At 46.6% G+C, this 16,430-nt stretch overlaps 1 protein-coding gene across 5 annotated transcripts in view; it reads left to right on the top strand.

The window, feature by feature from the left end:
• Positions 1–7,749, top strand: part of INSR (insulin receptor) — a 103,156-nt gene extending 95,407 nt beyond the window's left edge. For all 5 annotated transcript variants that reach the window (XM_073323798.2, XM_073323797.2, XM_073323801.2 and 2 more), the window contains one exon: positions 1,686–7,749. In XM_073323798.2, the coding sequence (XP_073179899.2) occupies positions 1,686–2,040 (355 nt within the window). In that variant the 3' untranslated portion in view covers positions 2,041–7,749. The remainder of the gene's footprint in view (positions 1–1,685) is intronic.
• Positions 7,750–16,430: the final 8,681 nt, after the last annotated feature.

Here is a 16,430-nt window from a genome sequence, read left to right as displayed (position 1 = left end):
GATTAATTTTGAGAGCCACCTGACAAAGAAATGTTGTCACCCCATCCTGAGTGACCCAGAGATGAAGAGGAGAGTCAAGGGCAGCCCAGGAGACTAGAAAGAAAAGCCAAACTAAACTGGGCTGTATGATCATAAGAAGAGAAAGTGCACACCAGAGGGCGTGAAGGCCAGAACATGGGGAAAGTCTAAAATATAAATAGGCCAAAACGAAAGGCGTCTCCCATCGCTGCGTTTTAATGCACAGTGATTCACCTCTGCAGAGTGATGTGCTATGTAGGGCTGTGCTTGCTTCTCTGCAGTTCCTTCCAAGTGGCTGTAAATGCTGGGGAGAGGCTCATGAATCAAAAGGGGGTGGGTGCTCCAGCACTGTAGAAGCTGTCTGTAAATCAACACCTGCCTGGCTGACCCCTGGTCATACGTCTGTGTTAGACAATTCTACCTGGTTTGCTTCTAGGCAAGAGTGGTGGCCACTTTCCATGGATTAACTTTCAGGAATCCCTCATCTGGTGAATGGGAAGGGAGGGTGGAAAGTGTCTTGTCTTGTGCTTTTTCCTGTCTCTCAGGCATAGCAAGGGCCCTAGTTAGTCTGTCCTCTCCTGTGGTTTTGTCATCCCATCAGCATTTTATCCTTGCCCAGCATGTGCTCAGTATTTGCTTCTGTAGCCAACCTCAAGGGAGCACTGAAACTCTCCTCCCAAATGATGGGAATAACAATGGGCTTAACCCCCTATGGCCACTCAGGTGGGGGTTACGAAGAGAGTGATGGTGCTTAAGATCTGGAGTGCTGAATGTCATGCTGCCAATAACGAGTCCTTCTAGAATGAAACTTGCAGGGTCTCAGATAAGTTGCTAGCCCCAGTGTTTAGTGTTAAAAATCGCAGTGGAGCTGTTTGTGTCCTGCTACCCAAGTCTAGCCAGCTCTAGGCTGCATGTTGTCTGACGTGTTAGCCATCATCTTCCAGAGCCTGCATTTGAACGTGAACAGGACCTGGGCTGCCCACGGGAACAGCTGGGAGGAGGAGTGGCAGGGCAGGTAGAGATGCGAGGGATGGGGAAAGGGCAAACACTGGAGGTCAGAAATACAGGGAGGCTCAAAAAGAAAACCTCTTGTAGAGAGAGAGAGAAAACATTAAACAGACTTAGAAAAAGAATAAAAAATGGTTTAAATTGGCCATGAGTAAATTGAGACTGGAAATTAGAAAAAGGTTTCTGATCATTAGAGGAAGGAGGTTCTGGAACAGCCTCTCAGTAGAAATAGTGGGGTATAAAAATACAACTGAACTAGTTTTAAAATGGAGCTCAGTAAGTTTTATGAACAGGGTTATATGATGGGTGTCCTGCAGTAGCAGTGGAATGGGCTCCATGACCAGGAGGTTCTTTCCATTCCTGTGTTTCTATAATTGAATGAATCTGAGGGAGTCATGGGCCCTGACAGACATGGAAGGAGAGGAGCATGAGGCTATAATAGGAAAAGTGGAGACCAGGAAGAGAAACTGGAGAGGAAGAGAAGAAAACATAAGAGACTGTAAGTTGAAATGTTCGACCCAGGAATCAGAGAGTTGACAGCCATCACAGCGTGTTTGTCCCAACATTGGTTCGGATATTAAATTACACCAGCCCCTACTCAGGTCTGTGCTCGTAAAAGTGATTCCCAGATACCGACTCTCTTCTTTGTCCCCTTTCAGGCATAGCCTGATGCAGATGTGCTGGCAGTACAACCCAAAAATGCGCCCTACCTTTATCGAGATCATCGAGATGCTGAAGGAGGACTTGCACCCCAGCTTCCAGGAGGTCTCATTCTTTTACAGTGAAGAAAACAAACCTCCCGAGACAGAGGAGTTCGAGATGGACTTTGAGAACATGGAGAGCATACCCCTTGACCCTTCCTCCTATTCGCAGAGGGACAAAGTCCTGGGGCGGGACAATGGGCCCTCCATGGGCCTCAAGGGGAACTATGAAGAGCATATACCTTACACTCACATGAATGGTGGCAAGAAAAACGGGCGGATTCTGTCCATGCCTAGGTCGAGCCCTTCCTAACACCACCTCTTTGGCCCAAGAGTTGTGTCTTTGCTTTTCCCCTCTGTGAATCTCAGGACTCTCGTTGTTGCTGCCACAGCGTATGACATACAACTACAAACTCTCTGTTCAGATTTTTAATCATCTTATGATTAACAGACTTTTTTTGACAAGTTAAGTGGTTGTCAATGGACTTATCTGTGAACATAAATGGAAAAGGTTTCCATGGTGGCTGTCCCTTCTGTAACCATGGTTCAAAACAGGAACTAACCTTGTAAATTAGGTTGAAAGAAGAGAATCCACATTTGCCAACAAAGGAAATGAAAATCGATGATGTCTGAGCTACATTATAAAAGTGCAGAGCAAAACTTCTGCAGGACATAAATGTTCTCAGTAGAATTCCAAGCTTTATGGCATCCTCTTCAGAAATGTTTTTCACTACAGCCGAAGGATTTTAACACCCTTTAATTGGACACGCCATTTCCTCAGATTGACCAATAGCTGCTGCTTTCATACTTTTTTAATGAGTTAAATCCGAGTGTGTGTGTGTGTGTGTGTGTGAGCGCAGTATATATACATGGGGTGTGTATATATATACAGATATACACTTCTTTTGTACATACGTTTTGTATGTTCTCACAGAAGCTTTCCTCTTCTTGGAAGTGTGTACTTCTCTCTTTCCCAGTTTCCTGGAGTGATTGAACCCTAAACAGATTATTTTTGTACTAAGGACTCTTGGGAGTAGTTTTCTCTCATTAGCATATGAGGAAAAATATGCTAGGAGCCAAAGGAGTAGAAATCTGAGATTTGTGGCTACTTTCAAGACCAAACAAAACAGAAACCCCTGACTGGATATCAAGCTTTCTGTCCTTATAGCATTGACTATATATATTGTTTGTTGTAACATATTTAAAGTGTTTTTAGTTTTAAATGTTAACTACCATATAAATTATTGAGTGTTTATGATTCTTTTTTGGGGGAGGGGATTGGGGAGTTTGTTTGGTCTTAAAGTGGTCCATGGATTTCAGAATGAACTTTATTTTAGCTGATTACCCTCTTAGGAACTATGAAGCACATGTTAAGTTTGTACTTGACAAGGCTTCAAAATATGGTTTCATGATTTATATCACACAGTCAGCCAGCTCCAGCTAAAGCCCCAAGATAAAATAGTTTGGACTTGAGTTGGTTGGCGGGGGCTGACAGACAAAGCATTGCCTCAGCCTTCCGTCGCTCTGCTACTTCACTTTCTTTCCCTTCCATGTGCACTTTTCCACAGACATTGGAGAAAACGGCGCCAGGTGAAAGAGCAAAATCTCTAACAGAACAACAGACACTAACCCAACCCAGAGCAGGGAGTGCCTGGCTCCAAGAGTGGAGCCAAAGCTGAACGTGCCTGTGGTGAGCTAGTCTGTGCCTGTCTGCAGCCTGCGCGGGCATTTGGCCTGGCAGAAGAAGTGGGATTTTGGTGTTTTGCTGAGATACCTGCATCATGCCCCATGGATAGTTACAGGGCCATTTTGTTCTTAGCCAGCGCCTCCAGCTCTTCAGGATGCTAACTTCTGTGTTTTGGGATGGGCTTTGTTTGGCTGCTGTTTTGCATAAAAGGCAAAGCTGTTTAGCTTAGGGTGTTAGAAAAGCATCATGAAACTACATGTCTCCTACAGTGATGAAAGGATGTACTGTCAGGGAAAGGGGCTGAAGCAGAGGGGAGTGAATGTACTAATAGGCTTGAAAGAAGCAAACCCCTGGATGTTGCAGGCCATTGTAATGCAGGTGATGGTTTCAAAGGGAGACAGAAGGTGAAAATCAGCAGCTTTTCTTTGTGGACAGCTCAGGGAGCCATGACTAACACAGTGACTCCGTGAGTTCCCTGTGCTGGGAGTAAATGGTTCAGTCCTGGCTCATCTGGGTGTGGCACTAAGCATGTCGGTGTGTGGCTTGTTGCTCCAGACCACGTGCGGCTGCTTCGTCCTTCCCGCATTTGAAAGACCAATCACTGAAAATAAAATAAGGGTTGGTGCTAATAGGGAGCACATCACTGATCCCTCCCTGCTAACCCAAAACTACAGACACCTGGTAGTATGGCACCTAGATAAAGGATTATGGACTTTCTGCACCTTCTGAAAGGAACAGCACCCCCTTATGTTTGTGAGGCCTGACTCAGTTGGGACAAAGGGAGAAGGTACAAAAAGATTGTTCGCAAAATTAGATCCAAAATGTATTGTGTAAATATGAGGCCAGAACTTTACAGTTCGAAAGGCCTAGCTTGCATTCTTGCTTTACAAAATAGTAACTATTTAGCAGCTCTCCGCTACACTGCAGGGAAGAAGTATTCACACACTTTTCTAATTGAGAGAGGTTTTCTTATTAGGAAAATTTTTATTTATTTTAATATAAAATCGCTGTAAAAACCATTTTCTTTCTTAAAACATACAAAACGTGTACATTTTTATCTTTGAAAACTAGGCAGGAGGGTGTGGTGGGGTGTTGTTGTTTTTTTTGTTCTGTTCTGGCACAGTCTACCTCAGTGTCCCATAAGGCTATTGTTAATATTGTGCATCTCTAGACTGGATGAAATATTCTGGTCTGGACCTATTATGAATTGGGGAAAATCAATATCAGCTGATTCCAATACGAGGGACCATTCACCGGTGGGATGGGAGAACAGCTAATCATTATTTATCACTTAACTTAAGCAGTAACGACCAAAACCCTATTTGTGGCTCCAAGTACAGTACACAATGGCCAAATTTGACTGATGCAATCCTCTTAGTTCTGCTATGATCAGGAAAATATCCTGATATGGACAAAATAGTAATTTCCAAGGCTAAATATTTTAAGTATTTGGACGTTCTTCCTGATGCAATGCCCTGAAGTAGAATAAATGGCCTTTGTTTGGAATAGCATGTGACCAGTGTGGACCAGATAATCAACAGTGCGTAATAGATCTAGTTTGAGTTGGACAGCTTGGATCACGTCCATGTTCTTAATTTATACCAGTGTGAATCTGGAGTAAACGATAATGAGATGTGACCCCTAAAGTACAACTTTCTCACCATACTGTTGCTTTAGGAACATTGCAGAATTGAAGTGATTGACTCTGGCTATTATTGGCACTGTAGAAGACCTTATATGTACAAAATATTGGAACCCCGTATTGGGTTTGGCTAGCTTTAGTTGATATTGGTTGGCCCTGTGTAGTGCACATGACTTGCAGTGTCCAGCTCTTTGAAGAAGGCAGGGAATATATACTGTGTTTTGTGGTCCAGGCAGTCATTCACGTGGCATAAATACATGTTCCTCACATGGGTTACTTCAGACTTCTTTTCTCTCTCTCTCTCTTTCTCTCTCTGCATGCGTGGGTGCGGGGGTGGGTGTTGAAATCTAGTTCCTTTTTTTAAAAATCAGCTGTTACAGCACTTAGCGTTTAAAGCTGATGCTTGCTTTCCTGTAGAGGTGAGAAGCACAATTGAAAATGCTCTGCTAAAGCCCAGCCTTTGCTTTGGAGAATCTTCATTTTTAGCCCACAGTTGACATTGTGGTCCATACTGTTGAAATTATCATTATCCTGAAGCGTGTTGGGGCTCAGAAGGACCCTGGCACTGTGCCTTGCTGGGAACTACTCCTATAACACCAGCCAAGAGGCAGCAGGGCCCATGCATGAATATAGTTGATGTGATCTGTGTGTGGTGGACAAAAGGTTCTAGTTTTGAGCTGTTCCTACTAACTCATTTGCAGAAAGGGCGTTAGCAGTAATTGGCTTGTTCCTGGTCCCTGCGGAGCTGTTGCTTTCATGAACTTAACAGATTCATATGGGAGCTGAAAATACTGTTACTGTAACAGAAGCACAGGCAGACACTGAGGGAGAAATCCTGCCCTTTGCGAGAGGCGAGGAGGAGAACAATTGTCCAGGACCCAAGGTGGAATGGCTCAAACTGAGCAGTTGCAGCACGCTACTGAGAAGCCCTCTTTCTCCTTGTCCAGAGCATGTCTCTCTGGCTATCATTGGTACCGGTGACCACAGTAGATGTCAGGATGGGCCCCCTTCCTAACATTCACCTGAGAACCCGTCCTGCTGCCTTGTGATGCAGGTAGGAAGTTCTCCACATCCCCCACTGCAAAAGGCGTCCAGCCCCACAGTGTAACACTATTTCTAAAGCTAGCAAAGCAGAAGAGATGAGCAGTGAGTCCTTGTGCACTGCTGTCTTTCTGTAATGCAAACGTTAAAGCGTGAGAACAGGCCGGTTTCTCAGAAACATTTGCACGTTAAATTCAGTTGCCATTTCCTGAATGCCTCTTGCGAGGCTGGTGGTACTTCACTTGCAATACAGCACACCTTGCACTGCAAAACCTATCTGCTAGGTTCAAAAACGTCTGTTGTGGCTGCTTGTAAATATTCTATCGTTGTAAAATAGAAGAGCTGATTATCGTAAACTAACTGTGCCAGCAGTTATTAGGTTAGACATGTGACATGAAATAGACCAAGCTGCAACTTCACGATCTTTCTTACATTGAGTAGGAAAGCAGCTACATCAGATGGAAAAAGGCTGCTGTCAGGTTGCTAAAGGGTACTTTGGATTATGGGTCGTATATCTGTTTCCTGTCAAATTTGTATTGTAATAATGGGACACTTTTGCTTAATTTTTAGTATGTTGCATATGATGATGGTTTCTCTTTGGAAAATCTCAAAGTTGCTTCCCGTGCTATTTACCTAGAATATGATGGAGGAGGAGGACAGGAGTGAGGTAGATACTGTGCCAATTAGCCTTGAGCCTCATTTTCTTGGGGGAAGGGGAGAGGAGAGCAAATTCCCTCTTGAATGTCACTGTGCTATGAAGAAGGGGCCTTGAGGAGCACTAAGCCTTCACTACAGAGCTGGTGCCTCCAGATATTACTGAGACTATATGCTTGTTTTACAAGTTAGAAATCAAACCAAAATTTTTTGTGCCATAAATGTTTGCTAAAGAGGCTCATGCTGGGGCCCCATCAATCCAGGTGAGATGGGTTCCGAGGCTCTGCTCTGGCATCTTGAATAATACCAGAGGAAGCAAGAAAACTGCAGGAGAAACTTTGATCCTCTTTATTTCCTAGCCTGCCTCAAAAGCCACCTGACTAAACTTCTCTTGGAACTTCTTTTTTACTTGGAGACTAGGTGGGCATGTTTTATGTCACGAGCTAATTGCCTTTGAAAGCACAGCTGGTGCCTATCAGTGTCCTAGGAGTAGTGTCCAGGGAAAGGAGCTGTTGAATGAATTGGAATCGAGGAATAGTAACGTCAGAAATACATAAAGTCTCTGAGATAAGATTAGTTGTTGTTTCTATGAACTTAATAAAAAGGCCAATTTTAATTTATCTTCTGCTTGGCTCGATGTTAACTCTGCTTGCATACTGTACACAAATGTTGATGTAAGAGCATTAACATGCCTCAGCCTGTTCTGTTTTGGCTTGCCTTGTTACGAATATCATAAGAATGAGGCCAACAGTCATTTTTCCCTTTGGAAGAATTTGAATATTTGAAGGCAATTTTAAAACTTCTGTTTTTATAAAAACAGCTGCTGCCATGAAATATGTCCTTTAAACACAAAAAAAACAACTGTTCGTGTCCTTCCAGAAGATAAGCACTTATTCTTGCAGTTTAACAAAGGTACTGCACCACAAAGCAAGCTATAAGAGTACAGGTGAAGAAGTGGTGAGTTTTATATTGTATAATAAAGTTAGTATTAATTTTTACAGTGTTACTCTTTCTTTTGTCAAAGTAGTTGCAGTCAGCAAGAAAGAACGTTCCTGAAAGTCTTTTTTGTTCTTAACTCCCTAAATTGTCCAAAAGCCTAGTAAGTGATTCATTTCACTCATTCTAGAAAATCATGATTGATGGACGCTTTGGCCCAGACTGAACTACATGCCTAACTTCTCAAAGTACTTGAGTAAATCTCAGTGACTTAAATTAAGGCATGTGCTTGAGCAACTAGCTGAATTAGGGCCAATATTAACACCCTGCAAAGTATATTCTCTGTTTAGCTCTGGCTTTGTGTTACAATGAATAGAAAAATCTAGGTTGAATGGGGAAATACTGACTCAAGTAGAAAGTCCTTGCATTTCTCTGATGTACTATCCCCCTCGTTACCAAAGCACTCTTATTTAATTTAAATTCTCCCAGCAGCACCCAATAACCGTTCAGCACACATTACTGAATATTTACCCTACCCGACCCCGAAAGATGGATTTTTAGGGAGGCCACTTTTGACTTTGGAAGGTTGAATTAAAATTTTAAAATCCTACTTAAAATTTAAAGCTTTTACCTTTAGCTTTATGTGGGGTGCAGAATACACTTGTTCAAGTATCAAAACAGTAGTTTGTGTTTGAGGAACTATGCAGATGTGGGTACTGGTCATCAGCTTTATCAAACTCAGCCAGAAGTGGGTATTGTTCTGCTTGTACCTTTAAATAAACTGAAGGCAAATTCAGTTAAATGTCAGGTGAAGTTCTGTGAAGTCTTTATATTTTCTGTGTTTAATCTTGCTGCTCCTGCCTTCCTTTCTGCACACAGAAGGTCCCAGAATGCTGATAGTCTTGCAGATACCTCTTTTTTGAAATAAAGTAAAGGATCAAAATGTGCCATGGTTTAAAAATAAATAAATAATAAATAAAAAAAGCTTGATTTATTTTTTCAATGTTTTCATATAAGAGCCAAGCAGTGACAAGTATAAAAAATACCGTTGAATATTAAAAATCTTGCTGTGTGTAAAATATTGAACAATTAACTGTTTATATTAAAATTCTGAATAAATTATCCCAGAATAACTCTGGTAATTTGTGTCTCTTGCTCTCTGTGCAGCACTGAATGCTGCTTCACCACATTAAAGCATTAGATTCACCTCTTGGAATAAGCGATACTTTCACTGGCAAAATGAATGGTGTTAAGAAAAAAAAGGTCATACTTGCCAATTTATAGGCTTGTGGTTTGAGGTGTGTTTAACTCCTCTGCATAATTGCTTGTGTGATCTGTCCTGGGTTCTGTCCTTAGGGCAGAGGAGTGTGTAGCGTGAAGCCATTAGATAAACATTGGCAAGAAGGAACGCCTTCTGCCCGGAGACGTCTAGAGCCGCCGTTCTGTTACACCAAGGGGAAAATTAGTGTTTGGTTTAGTTTGTTTTTTCCCCCACTGTTGCCTTTTAGAGAGAACTTGTCCCACACAGGCAGGTTAAATAAGACTGTTCCAGGCACCTCCTTCACGCCTAACCGCAGAGTTGATCGAACACGCTGATGACCCATCAAGTCTGGTGTCCCATGACAGGCAGCAGGCAGCGCTGGATGCTTTAGAGGCTGATGTAAAACCATTTTATTTATTCATTTATTTATTTTTCCCACTTGCACCTTGTTTTATTTTTTACCAGAGGGAGAAATTTCCGTCCTGACCCCAACTGGAGATCAGCTCCAGCCATGAAGCAGGAGGATTTATAGTTGCTGTTGTAATTGCAGATATTGTTTCCTACTCAGGTAAGTAATGGATCCTGCTTTGCATCTTCCTGAGTAGTAAGCCTCAGTTGTCTCCTGTGCTGGGCAGTTATACACTGTGTAAAAAACATCTGCTTCCATTTGTTAAGAAGTCTTGTCGCTCTGTGTTACGGGATGGAGTGAACGGGAGCCCCCGATTGGCTCCTCGTACTGCTTCATAGACTAGAGCCCTAATGCTGCAATGAGCCCAAACTCTTCGAAGAATCAGGGCCAAAATAGCCCTCATCTTTTTAACCTCTCCCTGTGTGAACATCCGCTGAATCATCGGATTTTCAGCGCCTGTCTCTAGACCTTCCTTATTCCTGCAAGAAGGACCCCAAACCGAATGCAGGATTCTAGGGAATGGGCATGCCACCAATTTATAGAATAGCCTGTTTGTATTTATAGTACAACATAACCCTGTTTTCCTTAACTGCTGCTGAGTGATGAGTGAATGTCAGCCTAATGCCTAGGAGCTTACTTTCCTGGGAGGCCAGCTAATTCAGAACCCATCAGTGCGTGAGAGGAGTTTAAATTGTCCCTTCCCTTGGACATTACCTTACACTTAGAATAGATAAATTTAATCTGCTGTTTTGTTACCCAGTTTCCTAGTGCCTTCTGAATCTCCTTGCAGTTCACCCTGCTCTTCACTAACATAGCCTGGACTGCAACCAGAAAATGCAGCCACCCGTATCCCACCCTTAGGCGAGTAAAGGGGATAGCCTCAACTTTTGAAAACTATGCCCCTTGAAAATGTTTTACCTGCTGTTATTACAAGTAACCCCTGAAATGGCTAGAACCAGAAACTGGAGGGAAACTCTTTCCAGTTAGTTTGCTGTGTAGATTCGCCGGCCTTTTGTATAGTCTTTCCCCTCTACGATCAGCTTTCTCAGCTGTTCATCTGGGCCTATCACAAAGCAGCAAGAGTGAGAAGAATGTTTTTAAAAGAAACTATGTTTGTAAAACCCATAAAAATTGGTTTGGAATAAGTCTAGGACCTGAACTGCTTTTCACTCAGTTTCCCCCTCCCAAAAGGACTAGATTTCAAGCACTGATGGCATCTCTTTTAACTGTGTTGTCCCACCCACTTGGTGCTAGTAGTGATCCACACATTTGAATATCTTCAACCTCATTTATAGCCTGGCTTATACTGGCCTCGGTCTGCAGGTTCATACAGTGGACTGTCATGTGGTATGCTAGCATGTAATGTGTTTTATGTGCCATAAGGTGAGGATGGTACAACTTGTGGCGTAGACAGTGACCTGTGATATCACAGAATTGTTCGGGCTGGGAAAGCAGATGTCCGACTAGGCCCTTGGGTGGAGGTGCAGAGCTTTTCTTCTGACTCACCCTTGAACCCAAACCAAGCAAGTCTCATGAGCCCCACGAAGGAGCTCACCAGGCTGAATGTGTGTCTGACACAAGTGGGGGCAGAGGCAGAGAAATCCTGCTCAGGAGGAAGCTTGTGGGCTAAGGATTATGGGCTTGAGTCCCAGAGGTGCTGAGCACCTGCGGTGCCCATTGACTCCAGCTGGAGCTGTAAATGCTCTGCTCTGTACATACTGCCTTGTGGTAGGGCTTTCCTGGGGCAAGCCGCAGGGAGTGGGGCAGGGTCTGGGTGACATCCGTGGTGTGCGTACTGTCAGATGCCACCAGTTAATGCAGACCATTGAAAAGGTAAATCCCTTCTTCTGGCGCAGGAACCATCCATATGCTCTCTCCAAGCAATTCAGCATGGTGGTTCTGCTCCTTGTCCAGCCACTTGGCTACGGCTATGGCTAAGCCTCCACAAGAGTTCACTCTGCCCAGGCGGATGTATCGGACTTCTAGACAATGGGCTTTTCCTGGAGATCAGAGCTGTTTACACCACTGCATAACAGCAAAAGGAAAACGTGCTTCGTACCAGCAGCACGACTCCAAGACGAATGGAGTGGGGAAGAGGAGCTGCCGCTCTGGTAAGGGTTCATCCCGCACTGTCTGATCTCCGTGGAAGCCTCGCTCGTGGCTGGGGCTGGGGGGCTTCTTCTATAGATCGTAGCAAACGGTTGGGGAAGAATCTTCCCATGGCAGCAGTAGTCCTGGTGCAGGCGCCCGGTGCGACCCAGGGAGTCTGGCCTTCAGACAGAGGCAGGGGAGACCGGCTTGTGCGCTGTCTGGCCTGTAGCTTTAATAGCAGCAGCAGCAGCCAAGAGTTTGGCCTGGAAAGACACAAACTGGCCCAAAGTCTTTGGCTTGGGAATAACAAAGAGAAGCTGCTTGTGCAGCTGCTGGTGACGGGGCAGCTGAGCATCGGCACAAACCAGGTTTGCACCGTTCAGTCGGGCCAAAGAGGCACCTCCACTCCCACCAGCCCACAGGACCTGGCCGGACAGAGCCTTCCTGATTCTTAGCAGTCTGAGGACAAAGCCACCAGGGGTACCTGGCTTCTGAATGCCGGCAATTGCCCCCGGGGTCTGGAGAGAAGAGCCAGCTGGAGTGGGACAAAGTGCTCTCATCCCTCCAGGCAGTGGGTATGTGGCAGCTCATGTGGCCATGCTGTCTGGGTGTCCTGCCGCGCGGCTCAGCGGCTCTGCAGGGCCGTCTGCATGATCCCTCCCGCATGCTCTGTACAATGCTATAATGTACTGGGGGGCGCCTCCATCTCTGCATCTCCCCACCCCATAGCCAGTCACGCACATGCCACAGGAAACCAGGAGTTGGGCAACCCCTCATGGCGGCTGCTCTTCAGGGGCTGGAGGTCTCACTCTGCTGTTCTGTGAGAGCCCAGCGGCCTGTCCCAGCCCAGGAGATGGCTATTCACCTTCCGACCTGACGCCACCTCTGTCTCCCCTTGTGAAAGCAGAGTCTTGGGGCCAGGATCCTGCCTTTGAGGGGAGGCAGGGAAGAAAGAGGGCTGGTCCAGGTCACTGTTTCCTTGACACATGGCAGATTCTCTTTCCATCTCCCTAGTCAGGGGTTTCTTGTTCCTTCCCCTCCGAGGCTGGGGGACAAGTCAAACCCCCGCCCATACACACCTTTCGGCTGAGAAGCTTCTAGTGCATTGAGCATCCCAGGCTCATTCCCCTAATTCTGGGAGCACTGGGGATGAGAAGATGCCGGACTGGGTCAGACCCAAACTCCATCTGATCAGTTTCTTGTCTCCCACAGTGGCTGGCACCAGTTGCTTCTGAGGAAGATGCAGAAACTCCATAGTGGGCACTCCCGGAAGGGCTTGTCCTAACCCCTAACATGCATTGGCTTGAGGCCTGATGCTTGTGGCTTTAGCTGTAAAAGGCTTTGGGTACCTGTGGCACTGAGCCTCAAAGCCTGGGTCAATTGACTCTGACTGCGAGGGCTAAAAATTGCAGTGTAGATGTTTGGGCTTGGCCTGGACTCTGATACTGTCCAGGCTCCAGCCTGAGCCCAAATGTCTACACTGCAATTTTAGCCGCACAGCCAGAGTCCCACAAGCCCTACTCAGCTGACCTGAGTCAGAAGTGGCCCTGCCATGAGTCTTTTATTGCAGTGTTGATGTAATCTTTGTTAACACTGTGTGCAATCATGCTTGCAATCTTGCTCAATTCTTGGCCATAATGACATCTTGTGACAGTGAGTTCCACAGATTAACTTCAGAGTGTGTGGAAACGTATTTTCTTTTGTCAATTTTTAATTTGCCACCTTGCCTCTGGTACTTTGCATCCCTCCTGCCTGTCACCCTGAGCATTGTTGGCTGTGGGAAATGGTTATTTATAGGTTAAGCAAGTAAACAAAAAATCTGAGGAAATTCCAATCCTGGAAAATGAAGGAATCCAGTGACTGTGGGGAGCAAAGGGAACAAGGCAGAACACCAAACCGAGGTCACAGGAATGGCCAGGGGCTGGGTCAGACTAAGGGCCCATTCTGCCCTGTGCCAGACTTTTCTGAAGAAGGTATCAGAATTCAGCAATGAAAAATTATAGAGCAGCCTGCTGTGGAAAGGGTCTCCTGAAATCCTGTTAGAAGCTTGCTTATGCTCCAAGGCCAGGACTGTTTGTCCTTACAAGATTCTGTCCAGTTATGTATCTGTGGATAGTCTCATTATCCCCAAAAGAAGGCTCATTTTCTTCTGAATCCTGCTAAGCTCTTGAACTCAGCAAGATCCCGTGGCAATGAGTTCCAGGGCTAATTGTGCATGATGTAAAGAAACAAAGTGAGACCTTTTATGAGTTATTTACACTTAATTGACTGTCCTCTTGCCCTTGTACCATGAGCCAAAGTAGCAACTGAAGAGCAGACAGGACCCACCCTGCCTTGTCTGAGACGGGACCTTACCATGCAGGCAGGAAGCCTGGCTAACTGTGAACTCCTTTCAGAACAGGTGTGAGTGTCAGGCAGCAGTTGACCTGCCCCTTCCCCCTGCTGCTCTAGTTCCGTCCCCAGCTCATGCTTGTACAATGAACTGCAAGGTCCAGTCTGGAACATGATCAGCTCCCAGCTAAAACTGCTGGCTCGCCCAGAGGGACCTCACTCCTGACATGCCGCAGATGTTGGCTGGCCCTGGGAACTGGGAATCTCTTCAAATGATCAGCCCATGACTGAGGGGTAGCTGTCCCCATGGCAGGGTGCAGCGCTGTTCATTTGGAGGCTGCTTTTCTTGCTCTCCTCTTCTGGAGTGAGTTCTAATCCTTGGGGGTGGCGCAGGGCGCTTCTGCCGGCAGCTGTTTGTTTCTAGGGGCTGTTCCCAGACGGATGGGAAAATGTGCCGGTGTCCCACAGAGTGACACGCGTCAGCCCAGATCAGCAGTTCCTAGGGCCATCTGTATTCTGGCTTCAGGTCCAGTCAGCTGGTCTGATCAATGCTAGGAACTGCAGTACCTGGTAGCTGCAACATCAGCCACCTATAGGAAGTACCTTTGGACCCCGTCTCCTGGCCACATGCTCAGATTTGTGGTTGGCCCTTCCTGCTCTGCCCAGGCCTGGTCCATGCTGCACAAACACCATGTCGGTGGGCTTGCTGATGGCGGGCTGAGGTTCTGTGGGATCACAGTGCTAAATGCTTCAAGCATAATGCTCTCCGTCTTCCTAGTCCCACGGTCTGGCTGCTGAGCACCACAAATCCGTCATGCTGTCAGAGCCAGGCCCACTCATCCCTGCAGGGGGCCCAATGGCAGACCTGGCTTTCAGGCCCCACCATGGCCGGTGCTCCCCAGTCCTTCCTGCCCAGGGCAGAGCCTCTCTGTGTGCTCCTTACTGCCCAAGCCCCTCACTGCACTCTCCTGCCTTGCCCATCGCTGGCCGTGCCAGGTTCCTTTGTTAGTACTGAGAGCCTGTGTCACGTTGTGTCATTGCATGGCCTGTTTTGGAGCTTCGCTCTCCAGAACGCCATTCCGCTTCAGCGGTTAGTGTTACGTAATCGGTGCTGCTGCTCTGAATGTCCCCAGTCCCAGATCACAATCTCTGCACTTGCAGTTGTGACAGTCTTGGCTGTGTCTTGGCTTACACTGCCCTGGCCCACAGAGCACTTGGCTCCTATCCCCAAAGGCTGCTGTTCACTTTGTACTGTTACGAAACATGGGGCAGCTTGTTGCATTTTATCAGTGTTTCCCTCATCCGCCCGTGCTGGAATCTGCCAGGGATGCACGTGGAGAGAGAGTAAAGGGCTGAATGATCTCCGTGCTGTAGTGATGCCATCTAGTGCCTCTAACAATACAGGGAGAAGCCTCTTGGAGTACTGGCAGCTGGCTGCAAGTCTGGGCTACGGGCACCAGGAAATGGTCTCTGATACAGAACTCACATTAAAGTGCTTGAAATAGCGCAGACACTTTTCAAACTCTTCCATATATTCCTTAAAATACGACAGCAGCGTGATCTGACTGACTGCTAAAGTCAGTCAGGACCCCGGCGTCTGGTGTGCACACGTCTCCCAGGACTGAGAAAGGCAAACCAGCCTTCTGGGCCTCAGCCACAGAGTTCAGATCCAAACTGTCAGGGTCTTCGGTGTCAAACAGGAGCTGGGTTAGAAGTTTGTATCTAGCTGGGGATTTCCTCTTGAGTTTCGGAGTCTTTGGGTCCCAGGTTTCGGTTCAGGCCCGTCTCTCGTTAATGGGAATTCAGGGAGGCACTAGACACAAACACAGATATGTCAGTCCTGGTGAAATCCTCTTTCTTCTTGTTGAGACTCTGCCTGGAATATAACCAGCGTCTGGCTTGGTTCCGGGGCATCATGGATTCAGCGCTACAGAGCCTCTTGCACAAGGTCTTCAAACACATGATTAATGCACGAGGGACTCCGCAGGCAGCCTGCAGATCTGGCTACTGCAGTGCCTACGCTGGCCTTTCCTGAGGAATTCCCCACTGTGACGAGAGGTGCCGGCCTCCTAGCCATTGTCCCTGGAGTTCTGGCTGCTCCCAGCAAGCTGAGATCACACTAGAAACAACTCTGGCATGGGGTGCTGGAACAATTGGTACAGTGGGGGTGCTGGGAGCCATTGAACTAAACAGTAAACCCTGGCTATGATGGAAACCACCTCGAGCCAGGGGGTGCGGCAGCCCCCTGCACCCCTGGTTCCGACACCTGTGCTCTGTCTGCGCTGGTGCTGCCCCCACCAAGCGGCACCAGTGCTGGCCAGTGTTGTAGGTAAGGGGGTTGCATTGTGGGGCGGTGGCATATTATGGAGATGCTACATTCCTGGCTTGGGAGGCAGGGCCCTAGTGAAAATATTTACCCTTTAGAACAAGATGGGTCCAGATGGGCTGCAGCTCCGCCAGCAGGTTGGTTGCAATGAAAAAACATCCATTAATCTCCTGAACGTGCCCATAGTGAGCAGATCTTGTCCAGGGCATGCAACCCTCAGCCTCCTGCTGCTCTCTGTGCTCAGGATTCCCTGCTTTGTCTTTGTGGGGGCTCGTTGTAGCAGAAGAATCATATGCACTGCTACAGGCTGGGGACTGACTGGCTC

Source organism: Lepidochelys kempii, chromosome 25, assembly GCF_965140285.1.
Source record: "Lepidochelys kempii isolate rLepKem1 chromosome 25, rLepKem1.hap1, whole genome shotgun sequence".
Lineage (NCBI taxonomy): Eukaryota > Metazoa > Chordata > Testudines > Cheloniidae > Lepidochelys > Lepidochelys kempii.
The sequence above is the reverse complement of the archived record's forward strand: the minus strand, read 5'-3'. Positions and strand labels throughout refer to the sequence as shown.